This window comes from Parasteatoda tepidariorum, chromosome 1 (genome assembly GCF_982258835.1).
Source record: "Parasteatoda tepidariorum strain Cologne lab strain chromosome 1, Ptep-v5.0, whole genome shotgun sequence".
In the NCBI taxonomy this organism is placed as follows: Eukaryota; Metazoa; Arthropoda; class Arachnida; order Araneae; family Theridiidae; genus Parasteatoda; species Parasteatoda tepidariorum.
Window position 1 is genome coordinate 92,142,011 of NC_141755.1, and position 12,721 is coordinate 92,154,731.

The 12,721-nt window shown below is 27.5% G+C and overlaps 1 protein-coding gene across 1 annotated transcript in view; it reads right to left on the bottom strand.

Annotated features, from left to right (window-relative positions):
- LOC107453482 (uncharacterized) overlaps positions 1–12,721 on the bottom strand; it is a 52,109-nt gene that overhangs the window by 7,151 nt on the left and 32,237 nt on the right. The window contains exon 3 of the mRNA XM_016070343.4: positions 2,027–2,077. Within this exon, the coding sequence (XP_015925829.4) occupies positions 2,027–2,077 (51 nt within the window). The remainder of the gene's footprint in view (positions 1–2,026; positions 2,078–12,721) is intronic.

Genomic DNA, 12,721 nt, shown 5'->3' on the forward strand with positions numbered 1-12,721 from the left:
TTATCCGTGTCGGTATTTTTCTGCAGATTGTTGGCATACCACAGGATACCAATTTCGCAAGTATCCTTGCAAACCTTTTTTTGTACTTCGTTGAAGAAAATGATGCGATTTCCATTAGAAATGACTTCAGATTTATTGATGACTATATTATTTTTAATTGTGTGGATTTTATTAATATTGAAGACACAATTTATTCGGAGGAATCAACTTTGGATAAAACTAATCAATCTAATATAACTTTAGATTTTCTTGATTTATTTATTACATTAGACTCATCTAACTTTCAAATCAAATTGATATTTTTAATGAAAGAAATTATTTTCCATTAAACAAGTTAATTTTTTGATATTCTGATACATCTGTTAGTATCTATAGAAATGTTATTATATCTCAAATTAGTCGCATTAAGTTTAGTTGCAATAATTATATAATTAATATAATTGCATGATTAGTTGCAATAATTATATAATTAACTGTAAATCTTTACGTAAGCTTCTCCTGGATAATGATATCATGGTTGGATTTATAAGTAGATGTCGGCTGGATTAGCTTGAAGCATAATCGGGTGCCTGTTTACATTTTCAGTCGATTTATTTAAGTTAATTTATTAAGTTTAATGTTTATTTTTATGTTATTTTATCATTTTCATTATTCTTTATTATTTTTTCATCTTTTTACTCATACTCGAACCAAGGGCTCCGGCAGAATAATATATAAGGGGGTGCAACCCTCTTGCAAACTACCCACCCCTCCCCCCGAAAAAAAATTAAAATATTCTGCTATTACATTTTGTTTTGTTATTACATATACTTTCATCTGTTCATTTCTTCCAGATACATTTCTTCATTGTTAGCAAAATATTTAAAAAAAAGTACGAATTTCTTGTACTTGCAAATTTTGCCCAGAGGCGATCGCGCTGGCGCTGGCATAGCTACTGACTTTGAAGCGCAAATAACTACAAACAGTAGTTTCGTATACTAACGTGTTTGTGCAAGATTAACATTGGTATTTATTGTGTTGATGAAGTCTTACAGTTGCGAGAAGTCAGTTTGTGTTATACACCTTTGTTAAACTGAATAACTAATAGAGAATAAAATATTATTTACATTTTATTAAATGAAATTTAAAAATATAGCTTGGATATCTGCTAAGTTTGTGAATGCTCAGTGTGCATAAGAAAAGAATCAAAGATGACTCAGAATTCATTGAAAAAGTTATAAACAGATTTGGACAGCAAACAGGACGATTACAATTCTTGTTTGATTAAACAATTTTTTAATTGTTATGTATCAATAATTACTTAATTATTTGTTTTCCACAAAAATATGTTTAATAAAAAAATTTTATAACAAAATTTTTCTGTATCTCTGTAATTGTTTTGAAAAAAAGTCAGGGGGGTGAAAGTGCACCCCTTGCACCCCGCTGCCGGCGCCCTTGACTCGAACCCATATACTTGCTTGGTATTTGCACCTACAACATCCCAATTTAATCCGAAAAGCTCTGTTTCCCAGGTGGTGATTTTATGCACTTCCACTTCGATTTTCAAGAACACGGTTTATTGTCTGCGTCGAGTTTTCTTTTGTTTTCCTTGAGGCCGAAATATATCGCCGAAAGTGCTCCCGGAAAGACTGCATGATCATGCCCCCCTCTGCATGGTAATGTATGTCAGGTAATGTATGCCCGTTTTGGTGATTTTATTCTTTTTTTTTTAATTCTTTCTTTTTTTCGATATTTAGGATGTTATTTCCTGTTACAAACTTTTGAGCATCTCCTGTCTTGGTATTCCGAAGGTTGCTAATGTTTTTTGGATATCCCCTATTGTGGAAATACTTTCAGTTCTCTTATGAGGTAATAACTTTTTTTTTGTTTTTATATATATATATATATATATATATATATATATATATATATATATATATATATATATATATATATATATATATATATATATATATATGTTTGATTAATATCTTTTCTTGTTAATTGTTTTTTATCTTTTTAATATTATTGAGATATTTTTTCTTACCTTGAGGTTGAGTAGTTGGTGGGGCCGTCCATGCTGTTTTGTAGGAACTTTCTAAAAGAGAATGTAGCAGGTCAAAGTTGAATATTTGATAGTTATTAATGATGCATCATAATGTACGACATTCTTAGAAAAATTGAATGTTTTTCCAAAAATTTATAACTATTTTGTTTAAAAATACCATATTTTCATAGACAAAAAAATTTGACGTTTTCGATTAAAAAGAATACTTTCCTTAATATTGTTTGTACACAAACATATCAAAATATTCATGTACAGTTTAAACAATATTTACTATAATGTTGATTAATATCTATTACACTGACAAGGTACGTCAGTCACTGAAAAAATGAAACGCTCTGACTTATGAATATTGTATTACAATCACTTACAAAAATCTAATGTTGAATTCGTTTTTTCAGTTGTGGTTGTCATTTTAAAATCGATATTTTATCGTGCCCTTTATGCTGTTCGTAAAAAATGCATACGTGGAAAAAGTATGTTTTTTTTTTTTAAAGAAATATATTCTATTCTATTTAGTAAATCTATGAAAACGTATTCTCTATCTACATTATTTGGGTTCATAATAATAGGCAAAAAATTAAGAATTATTAATTGATTTTCGCGATTTTCTTTGTGATTTTAAAATGAAGCCAAAACAGTGATTCTCCTCTTTTTATGAAAAAAAATGCATGTTAATCATTTTTGAATAATTAAGACATTCGCCCGTTCTTAAATACAGGTAATTTTCAGCAAGATGTAGTACAAAGAGTATAAAATTAACATTCTAAATTCTATATACTACTTCCGGTTTACGTTAACTTTTCTTTTCAAACTTTTTTTTATTAAAAAAAAGGAAGAAGAATAGAACAAATTTAATAAAGATAGAATAAAAACTTAAAAATAATAAATCTATAAATAAAAAAAAAAAACAGAAAAACTAAAAATTGTGAAGACGTTTTGTTTGTTGGGTGACTTAGTTTTGAGTGTTTTATTAATTTGAAAGGTTTTAAAAAATAATTAAGATAATAATGAAGCTTTAAGAATAAAGAAAACTTTCGTCTCTAGTTTTGGTTCTGGTCACAATAACTTAAACATATAAAAAAAAATCAAAAGTTTTTATCAAATATGAGAATCTTTACTTGTCAACTTGCCACAATGTATAATTTTGCTGAACTTTCAAGTTCTGAAAATTACGATGCAAGATGTCAAGAATTTCACAAGTACAACTTTATTTGTGCATAATCCAAGCAATTAAAAAAGATGCAATCAAACAGTTAAAAAAATGATAATTTTGGAAATAGGCATAGAAGTAATCTGTAGAGAGTTAATATTTAATGAAAAAGATTTGTCTTAAAATTTAGAAATCTCTTATAAATAATTTGCAAATTAAAACTTAATTTTAAAATTAATAAAATCTTATTTAATTGTACATAAGTAATTAGTACTTAATTTTAAAATTAATTAAAACTTATTTTAGAGAGATTTTTGTTTCATAAAATGCATTTAATGAAAGAAAGTTAAAACAATTGTGAACAATTTAAAAAGTGTCTGAAGTATGAGAAAGTATGGTAATCAATAAATTTTAAATGTTCTACAAAGAAAATATGTAATACGTAAAAAATATTTCACTCAAAAGTGCTTTAACAATTTCAATTTTAACTAAGGAGTTACGAGGTTTTTGAGTTATCATATTTTTTAAAACTATTAAAACTGTAAATACTATTTAAACTATTAATAGTATTATACCATGAATGTGTTGTCAATGGAAGGTTGATTTTGAAACTAAATTGGAACTTGAAATAAAACTTGAAGGATGCAAATTGAATTGAACTGTAAATTATCAGAAAAGTAAAGCAAGAATAAACTCTAAAAAAAAAAATAATAATAATCTTAAAAATCTTCTTATTTAATTCTTAAAATGCATATTTTCGAAATAGGAAAAAAAGTATTTCATTAAATTTTTTTAAGTGTATTGCATTTTTTAAACTATTTGATATCAAGTAAGAAGCTTAACCATAAATTTAATGCTAAATTTTAGCAGTTGAAAAATATTTAACATGACACGATAGAAAAACAACATGTAAATAGTGCATATAAATTAAGACATTTAAAACCACGAGTTTGTCTCAAAATATTAAACTTGGAGGTAAACTTGAATAATAATAATTATAATTATAATAATAATAAAAATAATAATAAAAGATTTAGGGATAGATAAAAGATGGAAAACAAAATGGAAATGATTAAGGATAAAAGAAAAAAAAGAAAAACATTAGATACCTTTTTTTTTTTTTTTTTAGCGAGCTTCTCTCAACCACGAGCTTGTCTCAAAATATTGAACATAGACGTAAAATGGAATAATAATAATAATAATAATAATAAAATGCTTAGAGATTAATAAAAGATGAAGAGCGAAATTGAAAGGATAAAGGATAAAAGAAAAAAAAGGAAAACATTAGAGATGCATTTTTTAAAAAATATTTTTTATTGATGTGAAACAATATTAAAAAAAATAATAATAAATAAAAACATAATCGAAAATTAAAATTATTATAAATAAATGAACGATGATAAATAAAATAAAGATGAAAATAGATAATATTATATGGAATAAGAAAAGAAATTAAGCCGTTTCGTTTTAAAACTTTTAATTCTTTTTTAAATTCAAAAATTTAACACTTTGTTATACATTTTTTCATAAAGTTTCAATTAAAAATATTTATGAGGAACATTTTTCTTCAAAAAATAATTTTAAAGAAAGTAGCAAATTCAAAACGTTATAAGCAAATCGAAAATATGATTAAATGGGCATAGCATGCTATTTAAAAGTGCTATAAGATTAATTTTCAAACACAACTGAACTATTAAAAAATTCCGGATCAAATTACAGTATATAGTGATGGCACTTTGGGTGCATCATCTGTAAAATCCATTTTACCATAAAATCAGTTTTCACCGTAAATTCCATTTGTACCGTTAATTATTTTACAGTAAAATTTACTTAATTACAGAATACGGTAATTATTACTAAAAAAATGCGATCAGATTTTTGTTCCTTAAAGTGTTTCTGTAAAAATAGACTTTTTACTGTAATTTCTTACAGTTCAATGAGTTTTGGTTGAAACTTTTTGAATGGCTTATTTGTTTTCAAGTATTTTAATGTAATTGCATTCAAAATAATGCCATTAAATTTAATTAAGAACCATTAGCATAAAATAACTTTCAGAACTTAACGCTATTAGATTTGTGGTCAGAAAACATCTTTGAATGATTTGTAATAATTATGGAGAAAGTCGTAATAATTATGGAGAGAAAAAAATAAAACTTACCTGTGAAGAGCATGATGAATTACTTTTTATCAATTAACAAACATTTGGTTTACTTCTTTAGATGGATTAAAATAAAGTTTTAATTCAACTATTAAAAACTGGTTACAATTTTTTATACTTGATAAACGAAACAACCCTTTTCCCCTTATAGTACACAACAGATTTTCAAACAGGAAACAATTATGATCGTTTCATAGTTTCCATGAAATTCATGAACTTGTTAAAAAGCGGAAAAGCTTGAATGATGAAAATTGTCATCGGTTTCTGGTCACAACTCATTTTGTACCAAATATCATGCCTGGGAAATTCTTGAAACACTTCATTGGGAGGAGTTTAGTCAGGTGAGATCCAATTGTAGTGTTCTATTATGTGACGTCATGTAAAGCGAGGTGTTCATTGGTTACTTTTTCCCACTAAAGAATGTTCACGGTAAGAGGCGGCAAATGGTAAGCAACGTGAGAATTTTTTTTAACAAACCTGTATTGAATCTAATGTTTAACAAGGCTAATAAAAAATAATTCTGGCTACTGATTAAGCTGAAATTACTCAAAAAATATCATTGCTCGTTGTGAAATAATATATAATATGAAATAATTAATGAGATAGATATCATTTTCAATACGCAGTTAGGTTAATGAATAACAATTTGGACACATTTAGAGAAAATACGCAAGAATTCTCTTGTTCGCGTATCTTTTTACAGTTCGCTTAAATGTTAAATTAAAATAGAAATTAAACGAGAAATTCAAAATTGACATTTACAAAATTTTTCTAGTAATTTGTATTTTTGAAGAAAAAAAAAGCATTGACAACTATTGGTTATTCTTATAATTATATTATATATTGAATTTTTAAAATTTAGAGACTAGGAAATGTTAATATTTTATGCTTAATCACTGAAATTAATTAATTACTTAAATGTTTTTATAATAATTGTTATTTATAAGTATTTCTTCCCTTTTAAAATGTTTGTATTACAAAATTAAATGATATTTATCAACAAAAGTATGAAGTTTCTTTCGAATAAAAAAAAATATGTTTAAAAATGTATATTTCAAATTGTATATTCAAAAATATGTAAAATAAATATATAATATAATACAGGGGGTGGACAAAATTATAGAAACGCTTCTATACGAGTACACTTTTTCATATTTCTCAAGAAATACTTAACGAAATTTTTTATAGCTTCAGAAGTGCTCCGATCATGCGATATATCATACATATCAATGAAGTTAATGTGCGTATTCAATAAAGAAAAGCTTTTAGAGGTTTGAGGGATTGACAATAAATTACAAACGGTAAATAACACCCTTTGCCTAATTTAATTCTAAAGTTTTTAAACACCCTATGCAAATCAACGTAGTAATATATTTCTAACTTGTGACAGTTATTTTGGTTATTATATGCAATAATTAATCAAAATTTCGCAAGCCTAGCTTAAGTATTTATGAAAATATGGAGATTTTCATAAAAAAAATGATTTTTTTTTGTCTGTTTTTTTTTGTTGCTATTTTTTGCTATATCTTTTAATGTGAAAAATATTCATTAAAACTAAACAAAATTTTTAGAACATTTTAAAGTTAATTATAAAATATTTTTCTTCAAAATTTGAGAAAAATTCGTTTAAAACTGCGTAAGATAAAAGTAATTAAAACAGTTCGTTTATACTGCTCAAGCGCGTGGAAAATAAAAAAAAAAATCTTCCAAACAGAGTTTGTCTGAAAAAAAATATTAGCAAAAGAAAACAAAAAGATCACCATCACCACAAACATCATCAACTGAATGATTCATACGTAGAACTATGAATAAAATTGAAAAAAAGTAATGCTACTATAGATAAAATTAAGATAAATGCTAAAAATAATTTGTATTAAAAACTAATAACCAACATCATACATGATTAAAAACTAATTACTGTCATTAAATAAATTAGCTGAATCGGTACGATATTATTTGATTAAAAATTTCATCTGCCTCAAAAATATACACATTAGAAATGACAGTCGACATGTTTCAAGCCCTCAAAAACAGGAACCCATTTTCAAGACTTCTCAGACGAGAAGAAGAATCACTTTTGTTCCTTCTCATTCGCGTCTGGCAAGTTTTGAAATGTTTTTGAGCTCTTGAAACATGTCGACTGTCATTTCTAATGCGTATATTTTTGAGGAGAATGAAGTTTTTAATCAAATAATTACTAATATTAAAACTTTTTTAAAACTATTCCAAAAAGGAAACCACAAGCCCAAAGAACATGAGATTTTGCCTTTTTTTACAGTTCTAAATATCAGTTTACGTACCTTTTTCTTTCGTTTTGGTAATAAATTTTCTAGAATACAGGATTTTAAACCTTGGGAGGTTTCAATATTGACCGAATGCTTTATACGCACTACTATTGATAAAATTACAAAGAAATGCATATTTAAAAGAAGTCATTGTCGAAAAAATTATTTCTGTGTGCTTATGATGGATTTATAAACATCCCCAAAGAAGATCATGAGTACTAACGGGTTAATTTTGTCAATTTTTATGCTTCTAAATTTCAATATATGCATTTTTCTTTCTTTGTTATGTTAAATTTTCTAGTATACAGGTTTTCAAACCTTCACTACATACAATGTGTCTTTCTTTTTTTGGCTTGCACACGCTGATACATTCTTCGTTTAATATAAACTGATACGATCTTTCTGAAAGCATTTTTTTTTTAAATAAATAAATATAAAAACAGCTCAGGCGTACTCCTGTTCCTTTCATAGCTTCTTTTTTTACAAAATGACACAGTTTATTTACACTTTTAAGGCCATATGCTATTCTTTATAGGGGGACAAGATAAACATAATAATTTCTCACGTGAAAATCAGTATGATGCGCACAATAGCTTTTGTTGACACAGAATCGGATCATAACAATAAACAACTTCTCACTCCTACTCCTCCTACGCATGCGCACTTGTCAACAGTCACAATTGATGAATTGATTTGAAACAGCGTGAAACCGGAGATGTCCTGTTGTCCAGTTAAATAGCATCAGGAAATCACCATGAGCACTGGGTAAGTGACTAAACATATTGGAGAGCTTGCGAAAGACACTCTTCCAGATGACCCTTACAATTAGTATACTATGCTTAACTAAACTTCCAGAAGTCTTACCATTTTTTAAGATAACAAATCACTGAAAAAATAATAAAAATTATTTTATGAAATTGAAAAAAATTTGCAACAGAGTTGGAAACTGCAATTGTTATTTTTATATTGAATTGAGTCAATTTTAGATTACATAATAAATTATACTGAATGAATAAATTATACTTTTTTCAAAAATTACTTTTATAAAATAAAAATTAAAAAGTTTATTACAATCAAAAAGCTATTTAAAATAAAAATAAAAAAATATTAAAATTAAAAGAAAATTAAACTTAGAAACTAATTAAAGTTATACAGAAATTAAAATACTAATTAGGAATCGAAAAATTAATGAAAATCTAAAAAACATTATAAAAAAAATTTAACAGAGTGTAAGAATTTCTGAGATAATGTCAAGGGGGAAAGTGGAGAACAATAACAGTTTCAGATTATGCAATTTAATTGAAGTTTTCTTTTTTTAAAATCACCAAAATGCTGTTTTATAAACATTGTAAAGACATAGTTTTTTTAAAAAAAAAATTTGTTTCCTTAGAATCAAATATTAGAAAGTAAAAAATTGTTTCTTCTTTAATTATTCAAACATAAGAAAGAGACTGGAATAAATTCTTGCTATAAAAATCTATCTATATAAAAATGAATGTCTGTTTGTACGTCCCTTATAGACTTATAAACCATCCGACCAAAAGCTATGAAACTTGGCATACAGATAGTTTCAAGCACGAGGAAGGTCACTGTCCACATCAAAACATTCCACGACAAGTTGTTCCAATAGGATGACCGAAAAACGAAATGGGATTTTCTGATTGGTTATGCGTTAGCCATTGTCTTAAATTTAACAAATCAATTTTCACATATTTTGAAGATACATCAGTGATAATTGCTAGCTTATAGCTCAATTTGATCAAAAAATAGTTTATTGCACGTATTTAAATATTTAATTATTTTATATTCGCTACAGATGAATTCAATGAACATTACGTGGTAGCACGCGTGGTCTCTGCGTCACCAAATTTATACTTTGTCTGATACCACATGTTTTTATTTTATTTATTTTAATTCTTTTAAGCGAGTTTCTAAAAAATTACTTATTTAAAAGCAACGGTAATTGAATTGAAACAAAATATTTATGTAATCAAAAGCAAAAATTAGTGGGAAAGTGGCACTAATCCGTTTAGGAGAAACATAAGAAATTGGCCCCCATCGACCCCCACAAAAGTAATTTTCTGTTAATTAAAATAAAACTCTATTAGATACTGTGTTTGTACATTTATTTTATGATTCTAAACATTTATTAAAGTAATAGTACATTGTGTAACAATAGTTTTATGAAAAATATATTAACATTGAAATTTAAATACCTCATTATTAAATAATAAGTAATTATGCATAAGTAGATATACTAAGTAAAGTAACTAAAGATTTACTGCTACTTGATCAATGAGACGGGTGTGCCTGGTGTTTTTTGCAAGGTTCGCTATCTTGGGTTCAAAATTGGTCAATTTTAATTTTCGTCAAAATTGGTCAATTTTGTAATTTTCGTAAAAAAAATACAAAGTGTGCTATAGTTTTGTCGCGGGCTGTACTAATTCATATTATTAATGCTTACCTTCTTTTTTGTGCATTGATAATTAAAATTGATATCTAAACTAAACGAATGATTTTATCGAAACAATAACTAATTATCCAAAACTATAAAAGTTTTAATAAAGACACTGCAAATATTCAACATAGTTCGCAAAGATAGCTGAAACTGCGTATGATATTTGCATTTGTAACGTCAATGCTCGTCACACGTGACATTTGGACAAGCGCACATATGCACATGACTTATAAACTGCTCTGAGTTCGTGCCACTGCTCGGTAGTACGTAAATACCTGTTTCACCCCAATAAATATACGTTTATTAATTTATGTTTTATAAAGAAACTAATATTTAGTCAATTATTAAAAAAATTCACAAATTTTACATACTTAATTAGGTATGTGTGATTTGCGTATTGAGAACTGCTTTTTTTTCGACCCACAATCGACCCTTCCGATTCGGATCGACCCCCATTCGCCCCCCTGTCTCAGATCGACCCCCGCTTTTGTTAAATAGACCCTTGGGGGTCTATATAGACCACTTTGGCGACCTCTGATCTAGAAGAACCATAAGAAATCATCATACTATCATTAACGACAATGATGCTTGATTTTTTTTTAATGTTAGTAATATGTTAAATGATATAAAAAAAATTTGCGTACCAAAAGCAAAAATAATGGAGACTATGTACTTATTCATTTTGGGGAGTCGTAAAAAATCACGATATTACTATTGACACTAATGCTTAATTACTACTGATAATATGAATTAATTGAAATAAAACAAAACAAGTTATGTGCTAAAAAGTGGATTTAATGGAAAAAAAAGGGTTTTTCGTAATTTCAGAAATTATTTTTTTCAGTGGTAGCAAAGATAATGTATTAATATTTTAATGTATTAGAATATAAAGAATTTTGTTTCTTTACTGCTTATAAATATTTTAATAGTAAATTAAAGGTCGGATAGAGAAATACCCAAGCTCCGAAAATCTTATCAAATTCTAATAAGAGCTCGATTAGAAAAAAAAAATTGCTTTTGTTGGCTGTCACTGATAAATGTATTTTTCACAGAAGTTAAATGTTGAAGGGTTATGTAATATGCACAAATATACTAATAATGGTATAAAATATATTGATATATTTGGTGATTATTAAGACAGCACCAATACTTAGTAGTACATACTGATACTTTGGAAATACGCTTTTTATGGTCCTCGAAAGGCATATGTACCTTAGAAAATTACTTGATACTGCAATAGCATCATGCGAAGTGATACTAAATACATTTTATCTTTGTTCTAATGGGCTAAGCTACAAAAAACCGGTTTTGCTTATTTCAATAACCAAGGCCACCAAAAAGGAAAACAATTAATATTAAATAGTACCTGATAAGTTACATTTTCAGAACTAAAAAAAAAGTTGCATCCGAACTATTTTATTACCAATTAATTAGAAAAAGGGACAAATATTTCTTTGTTTTTAATTATTTACCCCTGCCAAATTTGAAATAAAAATCATGTAAGCATACTGAAAACTGATGTAATTAGTTATGTTAGGATTTGAATGAAGGCAAAAACAGTTCTGTAACATTAAACACACCCGTATTGATACAACCACTTTTTTATTTTCTCTGATTCATTAATTCCTCTAAAAATTTCACTTACCAGTTTCTTCCACCAAGTTCTTTAATTAGATCGGTATATGATTTTCAGTTTTTTGAACAGGATTTCGTAGTGTTTCTTAATACTGATTTATTTATTTTTCATTTATTTTTTTATTCTCCCCGTGTGAAGAACGGGTATTCAGCTAGTAAATAAATAAATAAGACTTTTACTTAGCCAAAACGAGTGAAATTCAATTATTCAAGACAAATAAATTGTTCCAGAAAGTTTGTATGTCTAATGGCAAGGCAAAGGGTACAAATAGAAGGAATAAATTAATAACGAATACAAATGTACGTAGGATAACAAAGAAAGAAGACCGAAGTCATTGCTTTAAAAGTTCTCTTGCTTCCCAATATCTTGAGGACTCAATGTGTCCATGAAGGGCCCCACGTAGAAGCAGGTGATCCCTGCCCAATTTCTCTCCAGATTTACAAAGTGGACAAAAAGGCGTGGTTATTCCAGAAAGTAATTTTATTTATATTTTAATAGAATAAAATGAATCTTCTTAATGAGGTGCTTAACAAACCATGATTAAACTAAAAAATGCAAAGGTAGACGGGGTTAGAATAGTTCCGGTTGATAGAACATTGAGCTCGTAATCATGAGAACGGGATATCAAATCCCGTTTCAATCACCGTCCCCGTTTATTAAATAGTGACTGGTGCACTTAAATTTGTCGGGGTCACAACGTCTTCCAAGTTTCCATAACAAATCAATACGTCTGGGGTACTGAATTGAAGATTGATCGTTCTTTGGCTTTGGTCAAAATTACGATCCGTGGATGAATAAATGGGGTATGATTGAATTCTCCCTGTGAAACGGACTGCGATGTATGTTTGCCTGAAGGCGTACTCTTGGCCACAGATGGCCCCACTAAAAAAAAAGAAAAAAGAAACGCACACCCTGTCCTAAAAATTCGCTTGATTTCAAGCAGGCTTGCTGGAATTGGAAAGTGGCATAATTAACAACAACATAATG